Here is an 18733-nt window from a genome sequence, read left to right on the forward strand (position 1 = left end):
CCTATACCGCTGGGTTGGGGGTTTCGGCTGGCGCAATCTGCCGCGCATCCCACACCACCACCAGCGAGCGCGCTGGAGTCTGAGTAGCTCTCCCGCGCCGCCGCCGCCCCAAGTTTAAGCTCGCACGTCCGCCCTCTCTCTCTCTCTCTCTCTCTCCGTCCTCTTCTCTTTCTCCTTCAGCTTCCTCCCTGTCACCGGCCGCCGCGCGCAAAAGCTCTGCTCTCTTTCCTCCCCGTACTCTTTGCGATCCAACGTGTTGTGTACGCGACATTGGCGAACCTCTCTCCCCCCCCCATCGCGCATTAATTAAATCTCGCGCAAAACAAACACACACACACAGACACCTCTTGTTCGCAATGCCTCCCACGCTGCGCAAGCGCAAGGCGCCCGAGCCCGCGCCCGCTCCTCCTCCTGCCCCCAAGAAGGCTGCTGCTGCTGCTCCCAAGAAGGCTGCTGCTCCCAAAAAGGCCGCCGCCGCCCCCAAGAAGGCCGCCGCCGCCGCCGCCGCGCCCAAGAAGCAGGCGGCGCCTGCTGCTGTTGAAGAAGAGGCCGAAGCCGACAAGACAGAGCCCGCTGCCGCGCCGGCCAAGAGCTCCAAGCCGGTGGCGGTCGGCGACGTTGTTGTCCATCTCGACGCTTTCGGCGGCGAGATCAAGACCAATGACGGCAAGGAGACGACGCTGAAGAAGCTCCTCGACGAGAGCAAGTCGGGCGTGGTCCTGTTTACCTATCCCAAGGCGTCAACACCCGGCTGTAAGTTTGCCCAACGCGGAAAACGCGCGCTCCCGCCCCCCCAAGACGAAATAGCTACCTCGCGCGCGCGCGCATTTCTCCTCGCGCAAATGCAATACTGACCTGACGTTGCACAGGCACGAAACAGGTGTGCTTCTTCCGTGACGCGTACAAGCCCCTCACGGCGGACGGCCTCGCCATCTACGGCCTCAGCGCCGACTCGCCCAAGGCCAACACCACGTTTCAGACCAACCAGAAGCTGCCATACCCGCTGCTGTGCGACCCGGACTACACCTTGATTGCCGCCATTGGCCTCAAGAAGAGCCCCAAGGGCACCCAGCGCGGCGTCTTCGTCATTGACAAGGAGGGTAAAGTCCTCGTCGCTGAAGCGGGCAGTCCTCAGGGCACCGTCGATCGCGTCAAGGCCCTCGTCGAGGACCTCAAGGAATAGACTGTTCTTGGCAACAGGTTCTTTGTCTCGGATGCGGTTCTGGATGCGCAGGGGCGCGCGCATGTGCTTTGATGGACATGGACACGCGGATATACTGTGATGGACAGGGACACGGAATATATTTTTATGGACAGGAGCAAAGTTACGAGTCAGCAGGAACTGTCGTTGAATAACGTTGAGATAGGACGGATGTCATGGTAAACGAGCATGTCTAGCGTTCTCTTTTACCACTTGTATCAATACTGGAATAATAGTGACTTGGTTTTTTTTTGGCAAGATGCATCATTCACATTGACTATTTCCCCCGTCTCCATATTCCAGCACCTACTTCTCGACCTTGTCGCAATAGAATGACTCACTTGTCCGTGGGTTACCCCGCGCCTCGTGGTCCATCTGATTATACTTCTAGACGAATTGTCAGTACTCATCATCTCGACTGCACTAACTGAGCTGGACTGGACTGCACTTACGGCAAGGCAGATGCCGTTGGCCGGCCACTATGAAGCCGTCCGAATCCTTAAGCATCCGTGCAGATTACATTACCAAAGTCCCAGGGACGGCACTGCGATTCATGTTAGTATCCAACCACCACGGTAGATTTGCCATAATACGTACGTGCTGTATCGCAGTTAGCAAACTGTGCTATGTTGAGTTAGTCTAGACCAGCATCATCATCATACCTTTGCATTCTATAGTCAAGTCATGTTAGCCGCGTTTCTCAGCCCAAGGCAGTCTTTCAACGGATAGGAAACGTACTTCGAACTCGCAGGTGTTGTTGTAGGTGACGCCGTTGGAGCACCTGATCGGGTCGTACTGGGGGGCGCAAACACGAGTGCAAGAATCGTGCTTGGGGGTCGGAGTGGGAACGTGGGTGGCAACGGACGATTCAAGAGTCGTCACGGGGTCGTCCACGGGAAAAAGAGTTATCACGGGGTTGTCCACGGGAGGAGTTCCAGTCGGGGAAGCAGAAGCGGCGGCGGCGATGGCGAGGACGGCGAGAATGAACTTCATTGTTGCGATTCGAGTTTTGTAATTTTAGGCTTGAGAATTGTTGACAAGGATAAGGATGAAGTGTACTTTGTTTTACACGGGCGGGCGAGGCCCTTTATATAAGTGTCTCCGTCTCGAAGAAAGTGCCACCGGCGAACTGGGCTGAAGCCTGAGGATGCCCACCTGTCAGTACGCCGGCCATTTGTCGCAATATAGGAAGTCATCATGTAACTACAAAAGCGTATCTAGGATATATTTCGGTAGCATCAATAATCCCAGCCACGTTCACCGCCGGTTTGTGTCCCCCCCCCCCTACGTTCGAGCCATGGGAGTTGGCCATCTTGCTGAGAGCGGGCGCAACAAACAATCGAACCCCGACAACCTGGTGGCGCTGACACGAGCCACTTGGTTCGATGGGCAACTGCGAACCAATATTTAGAATTCTATCTCCTCTTGGCAGCCCATGAAGCCCGCTTTACAGCAAATCTGCGGAGATATACGGCAGTTTATTGGCAAAAGTCCCGAGTCGCAGAGCTCGGGCCTGCTGACGGAGCCTCACCCTGCGCTCGACTCTCCAGCAACGTTTGCTACTGCGGCCATGCGCATTTGTTTGTCGCCATTTGTCGAGTTGTTGTAGCTTGCATCTTCTTCAGGGGTCGTCGGCGACGACACGTACCTAGTAAGCATGGATACACTGGCTGGTGCGCATCTGCGGTGGGAATCATACGCCAATGGACTAAGCCCCGTGATTGTGCGCCGGGCATGTAAATCAAAGAAATCCCATTTTCATTTCGCGACTTATATACACGAAGCCCTTCTACCTTGCCCTTCAAGCAACACACCATCCGGCCTCGGCGAGAATGACATACGCAAAGAACAAATATACTAGTTGGAATAAAAGACCATGCCCACTCAACAGTTCCGTAATAAATGTCAAGATGCATTGGCCTGGGGTGCTCTCTCATCATGCGAACCCACCAGAAACAGCATTTCAAAAATAACAAAAGGTGTCTATGTCGTACAGTACCGTGCTGTCAACTCATCTGTCCGCCCGTAAACCAGAGTATTACGCTCGGCCAACAAAAGTCTATGCCGCACCTCTCTCCGTCCCTGCGCCTACTATTTGTAGACAGCATCCCTGAACCAACGCCGCATCCCTCTTCTCATCTGACTTCTACAGACAAGCCCAAGCCAGCGCGGCCTACCGTTCGGGCGTGTCGCAGCTCGCGCATGACAAACTCGTAGGTGAGCATCGTCACCGTTGCCGCGGGCACTGCGCGCATCATGTTTGTTCCGAGGCCGGCATAGAATGCTCGCCAGCCTTCTTCTCGCAAAATGGTGCGAAAGGTCATGACAACCCCCCTATACTTTGGTGTATAGCTCGAGTTGGCATTTCCTAGTCCTTGAGTTCCTGGTGCAGTGACACCGAGGCCTTGCAGATACGTTTCGCCAGCTACCGGTCGCCGCTGTGTCTGTAGTCGTGTACGAATCACCTCGTGAGGGTACGTTGCGCTGCTGGCCAGAATCTTGGACAATATCGACGCGGACAAAATGCCAGTCCAGTGCGCCTCTGCACCAGGGGCTTCTGCCGCGCCCATTCCTTGCCCGGTGAATTTCGTCTTGAGATACTCGTATGTTGGGAACTGCACCGCCACGTGTGTGAGGCCGAGGAGCGCAGGTGTCAGGCCCGAGTAAAAGGAGAGCAGGCCTTCGGAGCTGTACATTTTGCGGGCAGCATCGAGCGTTGACCGGTAATGCCAGGGTGTTTGTAGAGTTGGGCGCGCGGTTGGCGTGTTGCCTGGTCTCGGATGATCATTGCGGTGGGCGTTAGGGTTGCTCTGTGACATGAGCCGGGTCTTGATAACCCAAATCGGATTTGTTGCAATGGTGCTGCTGGCCCCGGCGATGATCGAGGACCAAAAGTTTACTAGATGGACGTTGTCTGCTTTGCTATTAGTGAATGTTGTTGACGCCGATGGAAGCTAACGAGCTTACGATGATAGTCGGCTAGGTAGACCTTGGATTTGTTGTATACTGTGAACCACACTGCCCAAGTCGGAAGATAGCCGAGGACTATCGGCCCCAGACCTCGATACATGCCTCGAATACCCTCTTCCCGCCAAATGACGCTTGCTGTGCCTACCAGGCCATTGTAGAGGCGCGAGTGGCCGGCCTTGGCCGCGGCCTGGGCCTGGAGCTTGGTCTTGATAACGTCGAGCGGGCACGTAACCACACCCGAGGTGAAACCACCAAGCGCACCGGCAATTGCATTAAACTGCGATTCGGAAGCTCTAGCTGCCCATCTCTGCACAGCGGAGAGCTCCTCAGAATGCTGCCGGATCATACTGGGCGGTGCCGAGGTGTATGGCGATGTCGCATGCTCTGCGTTCGGGAGAGGCCGGGAGTGTGCGTGTTGGTCGTGAGACATGCCAGTGTCAATAAAGGTGACGGCGTAGACGATGTAGACGGCGGCTCAATGTGTTGGCGACGACGGCAGCTCGCGCAAGGCGTGTGCGGCGGCGACCCGATCCAAGAGTATAGTAGCACACCGTCTCCGAGGGCTTCGACGCGGGCTAGGAGAACGTCGAAGGAGCCTCGCGGGACGGCGCGTCGGCTGATAATGGTAGTGCGACTGGTGAAGACGAAATATTGGCTGAGCTTGTGTCGAAGCCGACGCAACCGAAACGGTGCCTGGCGATCAAGTTCGCATGGGAATAGTCGTCGTCGTCGTCCGAGCTCGGCTACTGCGGGGGAGCAGACGCCTCGTGCTACCTTTTTTTTTAGCCCGTGCCGGCTTCCAGTCAGGTAGTTGACTAGCGAGAATAGCAGGCCATTGACGACGGCGCTACTAGCGAAAGTTGACAATCGCTGATGAAATCGGGAAACCGCACGAGTCAATCGCGGGAGTGGCCAGCGCGCCAAAAGTATCGGTGATGGGGGGTTGCCAGGGAAAGTGTGCGAGGAAAGTGGGAGATAAAGATGAGGCGAGAGAGAGAGCTTGTTTGAGTGTGGGTAGTGAGGGTGGAACTGCTAACTGGACATGGCCGGCGGCCGACCACGACATGTTAGCCCTGTTGAAAACCCTTGCGAGCTGGAAAATATCGAATCTGTCAGCAGAAACAACTGTCTATCAAATTTAGGACTACCTATTTTTTTTTTGGTGATTTTGACCGTCAGAACGGTGGCTGCAACTAGCTACATGTGCTCCTACATCGGGGCTGGTGATGTCACAATCCCTGTAAATTCTTACTATCCCAGTGGCATCATTTCGCAGTAATGTGGTATGACCGGGTACCTAGGTTTGCATAAAAGAAATAAAGCCTAAAAGTCCAACTATTATATGCACTATCGCTGGCCTCAAAAAAAGGTACTTCGCTTTATTCTGACTCTGTTTAAAAAGCGTCAACGGCCCTTGTTGCAGCGAACTGCTCGATTGTAATCTGAGACATGCGACATGCCTTGGAAAGGCCCATTCGCCAACAAGAAAAAACAACATCTCAACAACAACGAATTTCTCAACCAGTCAACCAGTCAACCAACAAAAGCTTCATAAGCATCCCTCAAAGCGCAAAGTACGTCAGCGCAAAAGACACCAGGCCCGGTAGCATTTGCACCTTCCAGATCTTCTTCGGCCCCGTCGCGCCGCCGTACGCTCCGGCCACGACCACGTTGGAGAGGAAGAACAGTCGCAGTTCTTGCGCAAACTCGGGAACCGGGTGCAGCAGGCTCCAGGCCAGGCCCGCCGCCAGGAAGCCGTTGTAGAGGCCTTGGTTGGCAGCCAGGACCTTTGTCTTTTCCGCCATGTCCTTGGTGAGCTTGAATGCTTTGAGACCACGCGGCGTCGTCCAGAGAAACATTTCCAGCACGAGAATGTAGACATGCTCGGCGGCGACGAGGCCGGTTGCGATTTGCGAGAGAGTAGCCATGATGTAATACTAATTCGTTGTAGCGATCCGTGGCGATCCTGTGCGGGGGGTCCTGTGTTTGATGAGAGGAGCTTGAGTGAGGAAGAGCAAGTAAAGTTGACTGAATTGAGTCTCGAACAACACAGAGAAGCCGACTCGAAGGCCATCTGGCGCCGGTCAGATTTAAATCATGATTACCCTTGAAGCTAAAGAATACACGCTTGACCACTTCGGCAGCGGAGTGTTCAACAGCGAAAACGCCGTTCCTCCGCACCGCCCGCCATAGGATGAGGAATCACGGCAGATGGAATCAAGCCCAGAATGCACCGGTCAAATAAAGAATTCCGAGACAAAATTCTACCAACACATCATCAGTCATGTTGCCATACAGTATCAAGACACGGTACGAATGACAATGAAGTCACGTGAAACTATTCACACCAGCTCCTCACGTGACATCCCGAGCTTTCCCAGCACCACAAGCCGCCTGAGCCAATCATGGCGCTGCAGATGATGACCCATTCGTTTTCTCTGCGCGCCATTTGGCAAAAACAGCCGAACCCGTCTTGATCCCTTCTCACCACCAACCCCACGACAAGTCTCCCCGGTCCAACGAACAGCAATCATGGTCTCCCTCGCCCCCTTTGTCCTGCGCCGCCCATGGCTCACGAAAATGTTGATGCCCGCTGCCACCTGGTACGCCAATGCCGCCGGCTACCGCAAGCTCGGCCTGAGGTACGAATTCCCTTTTTCTGGTGACGAGAACCCCCCGGGGCTGCCGAGGAACGACGAATTCGCGATGCCGACGAGCGCCACGCATGGCTGGAAATGGATCGAAACGTCCGACAGAATGCTTCATTGTAGTGGCCAATTGCTCAATTGCAAGGGAAATGCATACTTTCGCGACACCCGATTATGATACGCCACCCCGTGCTACAAAGAGTCAGCTCGGCGTTGTGAAGATACATCTGACCTCCAAACCATCCAATGGCACTCTTGACGACTTTATTTCATCATTCGCCGCCGAATAGAGCAATCCAATCATCCAACTCGCGTTTCTCGACGGGCCAGAGGCACTCGTTCACTCGGCTGGAAGTGCACAAGAGTCGCATACTAACTCAACATCGCAAATAGATTCGACGACCTCCTTGAAGAGGAGCGCGAGGCCGTCCAAATCGCCATCAAGCGCCTTTCCGACCAGGAGTCCTACGACCGCATCTACCGTCTCCGCCGCGCCACCCAGTGCAGCTACCAGCACAAGCTGCTCCCCAAGGAGGACTGGACCAAGCCTGACGAGGTAACCGATATCCCCCCCTCGAAATCACAAGTAGCAGGGAGAACTGACTAGCCATCAAACAGGACACCCCGTATCTCCGCACAATTATTGCCCAGGTCGAGGCTGAGCTCGCCGAGAAGGACGCCCTCGACTCCATGACCGTCATCAAGAAGCACTAAACGATTTCGCAAGACCCCCCGAACGCTGGGTACGTGGAGACAAACCCTTGTTTATATAAAGAGCGCATGAGTGGAGGGAAACCAAAAGAAATCCAAGGTCCGTGAAGCGAGAGCAGAACATGGAATTATGTAGTTCTGGGCTCTGTCTGCTTTCGGACCTGTGTATCCTATGTATAGACAGCTAGGTTTTGGGCACAGGACCGCGCCTTCTTTCTCAGTCTATTGAAAAAGAAGTCAATTTTCTTTTATTCCATTACATCTTTGGCAGATTGATTCTTCAGCACCGCATTTCTCGGTTTTTTTTTCCCGGACGTGATTATTGTATTGGCATTCATATCTGCGTATAACCTGCTATTCCATCCCATGCTAAACACCTGCCTTCAAGGGCCAGCCACCTTGCAATAGAGCAACCACAAAACACTATACATACGTAGCAACTCTATTTTTCTCTATGCTATGCCCATCATGTACCCTATCAAATCAACACGTGCATAGTATTCCCCTTCCCACCGTCTCGTCTCCCCCCAAAATGCTGACCACGGTCCCGGCTCATCCATCATTTCAATCAACCTTGTCCACCCTATCATCTCCGTCCTTTGATTTCCTATGCCATTGCTTTTCCACTTGTGCCTGTTCCTTCTTCCTTTTCTTCGCCGAGATACCGGGCACCGCAGCATGTAGTCGTACACAGGGGTATATGTACATTCAATCCCAGCGCCGCTTGTCCTTCTCTGTACACCAAAGTTCCCCGTTTCGTTAAAAGTACAAGAACATGGGAAAAAAATCCCCGTACAGCCAAGTATCGGCTGTATCATATTTAGACACGCTGGTAGAACAAGATGTATGCCACCTTGTTGTCTCTGACACTTTCCTTCCTGTACTTGTCTTTGCTGGCCCCATTGACAGCGCTATTGACGACGTTGCTCCATCGCTTTCCACCGCTCCCCGTAGAAGCAGTCACCTGGTTCCAGCCCTGCTCGCTGCCCTCGTCTTCGTCATGCATGACACCGAAGCGGTTGTTGGTGCCGGCTTGGCTGTTGTCCTTGCGGGCATCCTTGATCTGCTCCTCTGAACCGGCTTGTGCAACTTCCTCGCTACGGAGACGGCGCAAAACCGTATCATCGAGGCGCATCCATTCGCATCCATCCTGGCGACGAACATCGGCGGTGTAGTGACCGCCGCTGGCGTTCTTGCCATGATGGTAAATGACACTAATGAGCTTGTATCTCGGCGAAGCGCCATCAGCCATGCTTTGACGTGCCTGGCGAGAGAGAGCTTCGCGGGGGATCTCCAGGTCGAGAGGGTATCCGACTTTCTTCCAAATTTTAGTCGTGCCGCCTTCAGCATCAAACTGGAAGCGCTTGAGGTGCAAAATGAGAACAGGAGGTAAGGTTTCGATGAAGACCTGCTTAGTCGCAGTGATGTCCTTGCCGCGAGGCGAGTTGAAGTCACCCTGCATACGTTCAGGGCGAGTGAGACCACGGAGGGCATCCACAACGTTTCTAATCTCAGGTGCGCCGATGTCAAGCTGAAGGGGTTGGTAGGGTTCCGTGGTGATGGAGTCCTTCAAGCCGGGAACGCGGAACTCGGAGCGCAAAAGACCGCCAAAGATCTTAGTAACAGGGGTAGATGCGTTGGAGCCCGAAGAACGGGTGACAGCCGGGCGTTGCTTACGGCCAACCTCGAGCCAGTCGCCAGTCGCGTCGACGGATCCACCCACCGAAGCCGCGTCGGAGCTGTCGGTTTGGCTGGCGGTTTGGGAGGCGTTGCTCATGACAAGGGTGCATTCATCGTCGAGCGACTGGAGCAGGAAGCCAAGAAATTCCTCGGCATCCTGCTGGTGACCCCGACGCATGCTAGCGAACCGCGAGAGCTGCCTTATAGCCTCATACACGAAGTCAGGGGTAAATGGCTCTCCGTAACGCTCAATCTCCTCGCCGCGGATGAGCTTACGCAGCTGCTCATTGTTCGGTGCCGATTTGAGCACTTTGTATTCATGCATAAACATGATCATGGCATCCAACAGCGGCGTCTCGCTGTTGAAGCTGTAAACAGCACGCTTGCTAATCTGGTCGAGGAAGTCGTAAAACGGGGAGCAATACATGAGGACTTGAAGGACCGAATTCATGTAGCACATGTTGCCGGTATTAATGAGGCCGCGAGGTTCTAGGAAGACGGTCTTTTTCTCAGCTCCGCCGACTCTGTACGAACGAATGGCTTCCGCGACAGAGTTAGAGTTGGCCTTGAGAACAGAGGAAATGATATCGGTGCTTCCATCATGAGTCGCGCCGTTGGTCTCATTAGAAGTAGTGTTATCTCCATTGAGAGTGACAACAGCCGCAACAGGGGTCTTGGCAAAGAGTTTGGCCCAGGTAGCCGGAGGCGCGCGCACAGCCGGAACTGGTTTGCTGGGCTCGGCCGCTGGCAGCTCAGGTGAGGGAGCATGCGTGGTTGGTGTCTCAGCTTTAATATCCACAGCCTGTGCTTGCTCGGTAGTCTCGGGAGTTGCAGACAGAGGCTGTTCAACGGAGAGAGAAGCCGTAGCAGCATCTTGTTGACCCTTGGGGAGCAAAACAGTCCCGGTGGTTTTGTCGATCTGCTGGCGCGACTTGCGGGTACGCGTAGTTCTCGCGGGAAAATCGGCTGCGGCGCATGACAGCCAAGGCAGAGGAGGACGGAATGACGCCTTGTCAGCAACAGGCGGTGGTGAGGGAGGTGTAGGGTGCTCGACAGCGGGCTGGACTGTAGGAGGCGGGGTTGTGATCTCGTGCGTTTTGGGTGTCGGTGGTGTGGGTGGCGGCTGAATTTGAGAAGAGTGTGTCGAGGAGGGCGTATGCGGAGTCAGGGGAACAGTCGAATGAGGCGGTTGGTAAGGAGTCGACAAGCTGGGTGAGTTCTGAGCATGGGGAGGGTAGTTTGGAGTAACGCTGACGCCGGCCATGGGCACGTATTGTGGCATAGCAGGCGGCGAGCGGGAGTATCCTTGGTAGGGCGGGTATCCCGGCGAGGGCATACCTCCATTTTGAAATTGCGGCGGGATGCTGTAATATTGTTGGGGAGGCGCGTAGGGATTGTGCTGGTGGCCATAATTTTGGTACATGGGGTTCATCTGGTGATGATACTGCGGCATGTACTGCTGATGCTGGTGTCGTCGTCTTGGGCCTCCTCCTCCTGCCGGGCCAGGCCCGCTCATCTCCACGGGCATGCCACTGGGGGCATGCACGCTCTGCCCAGCCGGCAGATGGTGGCGGTTACTCATCTTGCCGGCGAGAAGGTCGGTGATGCGGGAGCCGCCCAAGGGGTGACTCACGCGTATCTGCTGTGTGTTTGGAGCGTCGGGGGACGGTGCGCGGTGCTGAAGAGCAAACGTGCCGCGATTATCAAGAAATGATAGCTTTGTTGATGACTTGCCAAGTGCTAGACTGCAGATCTGATGTGATTCAGCTTGATGCGATTGCTTCGTTGGTGACACGGGCAGGCAGGCAAGGGCGCAGGCGGACTATATAGGTGACGGGAATAATAAAGGGACACAGAATACAGTGAAAAGCAAAAAGAAAGGGCACGGAAAAGCAAATTAAGAGACGCAAACCTTGCGGTTGCTGGATTGGGGGCTAGAAAGAGTGCGAGCAAAGAGAAAAAGATCAAATTAGCTGGATGAAGAACCGGAAGGTTTACAAAGATGCGCCTGGGCTGGCGCCAGCCAAAACCTTTGTGGGCCCGACCTCCAATACCCCACAAAAAGAACGGCCACTTCTACACCAAAACTTGTACACATGAAAAGTCTATAACAACAGACTCACTTCTTATAATATAATTATGAATGGTTAGTTAGTCATGTAATAAAAATAGATTTAATAAATCTTATATAAAAAATATCAAGTCTGTAAAGCCTTTGAGCTTTAGTGTTAAGGCAACCTTGTGTGAGCTTGACGCGGCTGTGTCCGACGTATCTCTTGGTCAGTGTAGAAAAGCGAAATAGAAAATAAAATTCATAAGCAGCACTTAATAAACCCAGAATATTGGACGAGCTGAGTTTTCATTGCCTACCACAATATCTGGCTTGTCCAGGGCGTTGGCGTGACATCGGGTACTCTCCTGCAGATTTCAACTTGAAGTCATGCCATGCACGTAGGCAACATTTACTACCACGAGCATTCTTTGAATATTTTTCAAGGAAGAAACAGTGTAATACAAAGTAACACTGAGATTTCCACCTCAATCTGTAACGCCAAGCTTCAAACCCTGAAGCATGCATGTCTCTAATGCCGCCAATGGTTCCAAACTGGAGAAGAAAAGTAAAAGTAATACATGGATGCCGTCTACACAGAGGCTTAATTCTATTCGTCTTTAAACAACCATCGACCCCCAGGCTTCATTGCCTCTCTATACCGCTCCCGAATGACCCGCTTCTCCCGTTCCGCCGCCTCCTCTCGGCCCATCTCCAGTTCCTGCGTGCTGGGGAAATCTGCGTTCCAGAATCCCGGCGGGGATTGCATGCGCGAGTATCGGTGCCGGTGTTTCCCGTACTTATTCGCGATTTCCTGTGTCTTGGCTTGTATCCATGCTTCGGCCCGCTCTGCCGGATCCATCGTTGCCAAACGATACGCAAAGTCGCCGAGATGCTGCTCCAATAACTTTTGTTCTTCCAGCCGTTGTGCTGCCGTAAGTGGTGGATCAGGGCGTTGTGAGATAGCCAAGGCGCGGAACTGCTTGCCACAACAATGTATCTCGGTGCATCCTGGCAGGCAAGCTCTGTCGTCCTTGTGTCTGACCACATCTGAGTATGCAAATTCATGGCCCTCGTTAGCGGCAGGATTAACTCGAAAATCATCCAGACGCAGCTCTCGAGGCGGCTTGAGGCGAATTTGGCCTTGTCCAGCCAGGCGTTGTGGCGAGCGCGGTGTGACTTGTGCAGCGGCCCCGGGTTGGGGTACTGGCCTGCTCTGGCGTCCTTGCTTCTCAAAAGGCAGCTCTCGACGCTCGGGGATATTCAGTTCGGCCGTCGATGGGGGCGGGCGTTTGCGGGCTTGCCGAGATGGCCTGGAAAGTGCTGGGCTATCGTTGGCCTCTCCTTGGTACAGAAGTTGTTCTAGACGGTTCGTCGGTGTCTGGTTGCGCTTCTGGACATTTGTGAAAGGCGTGTTCTCTTGCCCATCCCTGAACGAGGTACCATCATCCGCAATTTCTGCTAGACCCTCGTCAAGTTCTCGTTTCCGCGACAGCTTAGCGGGCCTATCTCCTCCAGAGCGAATCCTTCTTTTATTAATACTGATGGGTGTGAGCGCAGACGACAAGATGCTGGCTCTCGCAGTTTGTGGTACCAGCATGTCATGCCGTACGTATCTCGCTGCTGGTGTCGCATTTTCGTTCGTATTCGCTCCCGGGATTTTAGAGATGGATGGCAGCCTAGGAGTCGATTCTACCTCTCTTGGCTTGCGAGGTGTCGTTATGTGGGTTATGTGCTCGAGGTCGAGGCTTTCCTGTGACGTAGGCATTCGTGTTTCGTCAATAATTGGACTCGAATCTTGTTCTAATTCTGTCTTGACCCGCACAAGCTGCCTCGTCTCCGTGATGCGCTCGTTACTCCTGTGCTTCTTGACGGGTCGTTCTAGGATTACAACAGGGCCATCAGACGACAACTCTCTCTTAACAGGCGGATCAGATATCGCTTCGGCAGTGGTTGCAAGAGATGGAAGATCGTTTCCTTCAGATTCGCCCTGCGTTGAGTCAAGAGGTCCCAGAACCGTGCCAGCGGCGCGACTCGAGGCCGATGACGCGGGAGCTATTATGGGCGGTAGTTGTGGTTCGCCAGGCTCCAGTGCTCCGTCATTCGCATCAGCGGTGCTTGAGAAGCTGCTACCGAACGACGTAGCGACCGTTTGTAGGGCAGCCAATGCATCCGATGCCCGACTCGAAATCTCCACACCATGCTCGGATTCGTAAGCCTGAACATGCGCCTGCAGCGTCTCGAAGCGCCTTTTCCACGTGTCCCGCTCGTTTTTTCGTCGCTCGAGAGCTCCGCGGGCTTTGCGAAAGTTTTCATTGAGCAACCGGAATCGTTGTGCAAGCTTAGTAAATTCAATCCTTTGTGCCACTTCCGGGTCAGATGATTCGAGCCCCCCGTTTGGCATGGTAGAGCTAGGCGAAGCAAGAGGCTCGAGCGCACTGATGGTGCGGCGACGATATTGTCTGTCAAGCTGAACTTGAAGAGCCTCGATTTGATCTTGTAGCCGGGCATTCTTCGTGGTATTTTGGTGTAGAAGGGCTTTACACTCTGCGAGTTCCCGGGCGTTGTCATCGTCCTTCAAGTCTGGGAACCGTTAGTGTGATAGGTGGATGGAGGGGCAGTCTGAAAATGTACCAGCCGCTATATCCGCGTCTATTTGATTGAAGATGTTTTCCAGGGCTTCTCGAAGCGCAGGGCGCCCCTTGTCGAACCAACTCGCCATTTTCTGCCTCGAGTGAAGTTGGAACGTTGAACTCTACAACTCCATAGCGCGTGTGCCAAGGGTGGAAGACGCGTTAGCCACACGCGATGTGGCAGCGACGACGGCGCCACTACACGTGATGGCACCTCACGGAAGGCACCCTGCATCAGATTTTCGGAGCTGTATAGATGGGATAAACATATATTCAAGCCAGAAAGTTGCAGTGGAACTGCGCTGAGTTATTCCGCCCCTTTGACAATTATTTTTGACATTTTCAGAGTATACTTGCTGCCAGCCTCCTGGCTGTGCATTCTGTCAGGCACACCGCTCCTCAGCCACATCATCTGGAACGATCGCTCCGGCTGATGTATTCGTACATAGTGACGCAACTGGTAACTGGCAGCTGGCAGCAACGTGCGGGGGGCACGGTGCAAACGGGTAACGTGGAAATTGAGGAGAAGAGCCGCGGATATGTTCAGGCGAATGCAGTTCGTGGGAGATCCCATGCCTCATGCTTTGAAATAGTCTATATTTAGGGGTGACATCGTGGCAACTACATAATATGTAGTATCGGCTTTCCCCACGCTCAATACCGATTTTGGAAAATACCCTCCGTCAGCCAATGCAGGCGTGAATCCACCGTTTGCTTGCTAGTGTGGGCAGTGAACGGCCCGCCTAACCCAGTAAAAAAACAAAAATTGCTGAGCTGAGCAGCACTTGGCCCAAAAACTTTTCGCGATAGCTACTGCAGCTTTTCTAGCTTGTGCATCACCACATTTTGAGCTCAATTCCCTTTCCCTTGCATTCAACGCCAAATTGCGATTAAGCTTGCATAATGTATGTTTCTCCGGGCCATTGCTGGACGTTGCAACCCTTTTCAATTGCCACTTGCACTCCAAAGTTGCATCCCCAGGCTCCATCTCAGCCAAGCACACTTTTGACCACTGCATCATCTGCTTTCTGACTGCAAGGTACTGACTCGATCATCTCTAGCTTCAATTTGCACACTTCAAAAAACATCGAAATGGAATTCACTCCTTCCGACTCTGCTGCCGCTCCCAGCCGCGGCGCCTGCTACTCATGTGAGTACATCTTCTTCTTGCCCCAAACCTCAGCGTCCAATCCCACAGCACCGAACTGCGCTTGACCTTTGCGTTATCGTACCATTTATGGCAGCGCATCTTTTTCATGGTGGCACTTGTCCGGGGCTTGTGGCCTTGCGCCTGAAAACTTGCTGCTTGTGCCTCGATTTGTTCCTTCTTTTCCTCAGCAGCTAACAAAATCTCAGGCGGCAACAGCGGTCATCAGGTATTTGTCACAACAAAATGTCCTCTCCGCGCAACACTCACTCACAAACGCTAGGCTCGCGACTGCCCCTCCAAAGGCCCTGCTAAGTGGTATGGCCGCCAAACTATGTCCTGCCGTTGCCACCTGCTAATCGTGACACAGCTACAACTGCGGCAACGAGGGCCACTTGAGTTTGTTTGCCACCCTTGGAGGGTAGAAACACTGCTAACAACGACCAGGCCGTGAGTGCTCCGAGCCTATGAAGGAGAACAAGTCGTGCTACAAGTGCGGCCAGCCCGGTCACCTTTCTCGCGAGTGCCCCACTGCCGGAGGCAACGGCCAGTCTACCGAGTGCTACAAGGTAGGCATTTAGCCCTCATTCCTGGACTCGCATTAACATTCTCAGTGCGGTGATATGGGCCACATTGCTCGTCATTGCACCAAAGCTTCTTCGTATGGTGGCGGCAACTACCGAGGCGGCCAAGGTGGCCAAGGTGGCCAGGGCGGCCCTGGAGGATACGACGGCGGTGCCGGCAAGACCTGCTACTCCTGCGGCGGCTACGGCCACATGTCTCGTAGGGAAACCTTTTCCAATCACTGTACCCTTTTAACTAACACTGCCCAGGCGAGTGCGTCAACGGCATGCGGTGCTACAACTGCGGCGAGTCTGGTCACTACTCGCGCGACTGCCCCAAGGAGTCCACCGGTGGCGAAAAGATTTGCTACAAGTGCCAGCAGTCCGGCCACGTCCAGGCTGCTTGCCCCAACAACTAAATCATGCGGCAAAGCAACACTCGGCTCACCCGAGCTTGAAGTTGGCGTGGCAGCTCTATGATACCCACGATTATTTCTTGGCTGTTTATTTTACATGTTTCATTTGTTACATCTTCGCTTTGCAACTCACGGTTGCATGATTGACGAAAAGCTCCGCATTGTGCGGTACTGGAACGAACGTATGGGGGTTTCCGGAACAAAGATTGATGGCCTCGCCGGCAACTGGACGAACGCATCTCTTGGGCATTTTTTTGTTCTTTCACTGGGGTGTTACGAATTTAAAAGTTTGGCACACGACAATGGACGCTGGCACGCGACCATGAACGCTGGGACGACAACAATGGACGTTGGTAGCTAGCTCATACTAGGGCAGATGAATACGCGATTTGGAAAAAAAAAAAAGAGGGTGTGATGTGAAGATGTTCGAGCGGTATGTATGATTGTTTTCCATTTCTATCCCAGACGTGCATGATGAATAAATAAGTACATATAATAATGAGACATTGTCGAGAAGCTGCAATGCGCCTTTTTACTTTTTTTGTGTGTGTCGTCTTTACAACATGGACTTGGGAAAGTTGCGCATGGCCTGGCGGACGCCCAAATCGCCGAGAATCTCCTCGGAGCCGCCGAGAATCGAGTCAAACTTGTAGGTGCGGTTGAAGATTTCAATGTGCTTGCCCATGCCAGTCTGGGTGAGGCCGCGGCCACCCCAAATCTGGACGGACTCGTCGGCGACCTCGTGGGCGGCGCGGGTGCAGCTCATCTTGAGCAGGCCAATGGGTCCGGCGAGGTGCTGGGCCTGCTGCTTGTAAGGCATGTGGCACATTTGATAGGTGATGCTCTCGAGCCAGGCCTGGTGAGACTCGACAAGGGCAATCATTTTGGCGAGGCTTGTTGACGGTCAGTACAAAGGACTTTATCTATTCTGATGGTTCTATTCCATGTCCCGAAGAAGAACTTACCGGTGACGAATAACGGCCTGGTCAATCAGGCGCTGGCCAAAGACGAGGCGCTGGTTGGACCACTTGAGGCATTCCTCAACAATGGTGCGGATGGAGCGGACAGTGGCCGTGCACATCATCCAGCGCTCGTGGTTAAAGTTGGACAGAATGACATGAATGCCCTTGTTTTCCTCGCCAAGCAGGTTCTCGACGGGCACCTTGACATTGTCAAAGGTTACGTAGGCGGTTCCGGCGGCGGGCGAGTACGACGTCTTGATGGGCTTGGTCTCGACGCCCTCACCACGGGGAATCAGCAACACGGAGAGGTGCTTGCCGGTTCGCACACCTGTGACAAAATAGTCACTCCAGCAGCCGTTGGTGATCCACTTCTTGGTGCCGTTGACAATGTAGTGCTTGCCGTCGGGCGTCTTCTCGGCCGTCGTGCGCAGGCCAGCGACATCGGAGCCGGCAAAGGCCTCGGTGATGGCGAGACAGAGCTTCTTCTTGCCGCTAAAGACCTCGTCGGCGATCTTCTTCTTCCAGGCCTCGTCGTGGGCAAAGTTGAGGACGCAGGTGAGACCAATGGTCATGCCGGCCATGTTGCCGTCCTGGAAGCCGCGCTGCATGGTGCGGGAGAACTCCTGGCCGATGATGAGGTCGTGGAAGTAGTCAAACTTGTCGCCCTGCATGACGCCGCCAAAGAGGCTGACGCCGTGCATGTGCTTGCCGGGACCGAGACGCATGTGCAGGATGCCCTCGCGGGCCATGCGGTCAATCATGGCCTGGGAGATGTAGCGGCCGGTGGTCTCGCACTCCTGGGCCTCGGGGATGAGGTGCTCGTCGACGAAGACGCGGGCGGCCTTCTGCAGGGCGCGGTGGGAGTCGTTGTAGTAGGGCGTGTGGAAGGCGGGCGTGAGCCAGAGGGGCTCGGCGTAGGGGATCGGGGATAGGTCGCCGGGCTGGGGGACGACGACCTGGGGCGTCTCGCCCTTGACAGTGCCGATGGCGAGGTCGCTGTACTTTTGGAGGACTTCCTGGCGGTGCAGGTTGTAAAAGCTCGTGGTGGCGTCCTGGCCGGCGACTTGCAGCAGGACGGCCTCGCCGCCGGGGTGCGCCATGGCGAAGTCGGTCAGGTCATAGACGATGCTGTCGATGATGCACCAGAGGGAGTCCTCGGAGGTGTGCTCACGCACGTCCTCGCGGGAAAAGGTCTCGGCTGGGGGGGCCATTGCTGTGTGGTTGGGAGGTGACGGGCGGGACAAGGAACGGGAGAAGGGACTGGCGAGAGAGTGCTTCTTGTGAGGATGGACGAGAAGCAAGGCCGGATGTGTTGACGGGAGGATGGGAGGGAAAAAATAGAGTTGGCAGACAAGCGCTTTTCGGGAGAAAATGCAACCCAAACAGCCGGCGCATCGTTGCCAGCCGATTGAGTGTCGAGACCCACCAATTGCCTCGGCAAGGTGACGATGTTCGGGCTGTTTTATGGCTGGCTGACATTCACTGCTGCTGATTGGTTGGTTAAAATCCGGGGCAAGTGTCGAGCATGTGCCAACTTTCCGCCGGCCTTTACACGGCTATTTCGAATATAGATACACCTTACCTAAGGGTACCTTGGTAAGTTTAGCTAAGGGTAGCATCCCTTAAGTAATATTGCCCTTATTATACACATATTACTTTGTCCCCCAATATGGCAAGCAGAGAGAAGCTGGCGTATTCCGTATGTCTGAGTTGCACTACTGAAGCAGCGAGGATGCCGACTAGGAATTTAAT

The 18733-nt window shown here is 54.1% G+C and overlaps 9 protein-coding genes across 9 annotated transcripts; 3 read left to right on the forward strand and 6 right to left on the reverse strand.

Annotated features, from left to right (window-relative positions):
- Positions 1-356: 356 nt before the first annotated feature.
- Positions 357-1183, forward strand: CCM_03643 (merozoite capping protein-1; the record flags this gene model as incomplete). The annotated part of the gene is made up of 2 exons (XM_006668794.1): positions 357-753; positions 870-1183. 2 exons carry the CDS (start codon positions 357-359, stop codon positions 1181-1183), a joined length of 711 nt encoding a protein of 236 aa, XP_006668857.1.
- Positions 1184-1507: 324 nt separating this feature from the next.
- CCM_03644 (uncharacterized protein) lies at positions 1508-2194 on the reverse strand (the record flags this gene model as incomplete). The annotated part of the gene is made up of 4 exons (XM_006668795.1): positions 1508-1588; positions 1654-1680; positions 1799-1801; positions 1940-2194. 4 exons carry the CDS (start codon positions 2192-2194, stop codon positions 1508-1510), a joined length of 366 nt encoding a protein of 121 aa, XP_006668858.1.
- A 1142-nt stretch (positions 2195-3336) lies between these two features.
- Positions 3337-4517, reverse strand: CCM_03645 (mitochondrial carrier protein; the record flags this gene model as incomplete). The annotated part of the gene is made up of 2 exons (XM_006668796.1): positions 3337-4100; positions 4169-4517. 2 exons carry the CDS (start codon positions 4515-4517, stop codon positions 3337-3339), a joined length of 1113 nt encoding a protein of 370 aa, XP_006668859.1.
- Positions 4518-5733: 1216 nt separating this feature from the next.
- CCM_03646 (uncharacterized protein) lies at positions 5734-6099 on the reverse strand (the record flags this gene model as incomplete). Its single annotated transcript, XM_006668797.1, has 1 exon — positions 5734-6099. One exon carries the CDS (start codon positions 6097-6099, stop codon positions 5734-5736), a length of 366 nt encoding a protein of 121 aa, XP_006668860.1.
- Positions 6100-6703: 604 nt separating this feature from the next.
- CCM_03647 (ubiquinol-cytochrome C reductase-like protein) lies at positions 6704-7533 on the forward strand (the record flags this gene model as incomplete). The annotated part of the gene is made up of 3 exons (XM_006668798.1): positions 6704-6813; positions 7213-7375; positions 7438-7533. The coding sequence occupies 3 exons, from the start codon at positions 6704-6706 to the stop codon at positions 7531-7533; spliced, it is 369 nt and encodes a 122-aa protein (XP_006668861.1).
- An 817-nt stretch (positions 7534-8350) lies between these two features.
- CCM_03648 (ubiquitin C-terminal hydrolase, putative) lies at positions 8351-11688 on the reverse strand (the record flags this gene model as incomplete). Its single annotated transcript, XM_006668799.1, has 3 exons — positions 8351-11032; positions 11581-11628; positions 11677-11688. The coding sequence occupies 3 exons, from the start codon at positions 11686-11688 to the stop codon at positions 8351-8353; spliced, it is 2742 nt and encodes a 913-aa protein (XP_006668862.1).
- Positions 11689-11870: 182 nt separating this feature from the next.
- Positions 11871-14467, reverse strand: CCM_03649 (DNA repair protein Sae2/CtIP; the record flags this gene model as incomplete). The annotated part of the gene is made up of 2 exons (XM_006668800.1): positions 11871-13843; positions 14251-14467. 2 exons carry the CDS (start codon positions 14465-14467, stop codon positions 11871-11873), a joined length of 2190 nt encoding a protein of 729 aa, XP_006668863.1.
- Positions 14468-14985: 518 nt separating this feature from the next.
- Positions 14986-16083, forward strand: CCM_03650 (zinc finger CCHC domain-containing protein; the record flags this gene model as incomplete). Its single annotated transcript, XM_006668801.1, has 3 exons — positions 14986-15043; positions 15488-15609; positions 15655-16083. 3 exons carry the CDS (start codon positions 14986-14988, stop codon positions 16081-16083), a joined length of 609 nt encoding a protein of 202 aa, XP_006668864.1.
- A 492-nt stretch (positions 16084-16575) lies between these two features.
- CCM_03651 (acyl-CoA dehydrogenase family protein) lies at positions 16576-18376 on the reverse strand (the record flags this gene model as incomplete). The annotated part of the gene is made up of 3 exons (XM_006668802.1): positions 16576-16912; positions 16985-18109; positions 18153-18376. The coding sequence occupies 3 exons, from the start codon at positions 18374-18376 to the stop codon at positions 16576-16578; spliced, it is 1686 nt and encodes a 561-aa protein (XP_006668865.1).
- Positions 18377-18733: the final 357 nt, after the last annotated feature.

Source organism: Cordyceps militaris (assembly GCF_000225605.1).
Source record: "Cordyceps militaris CM01 unplaced genomic scaffold CCM_S00003, whole genome shotgun sequence".
NCBI lineage: Eukaryota > Fungi > Ascomycota > Sordariomycetes > Hypocreales > Cordycipitaceae > Cordyceps > Cordyceps militaris.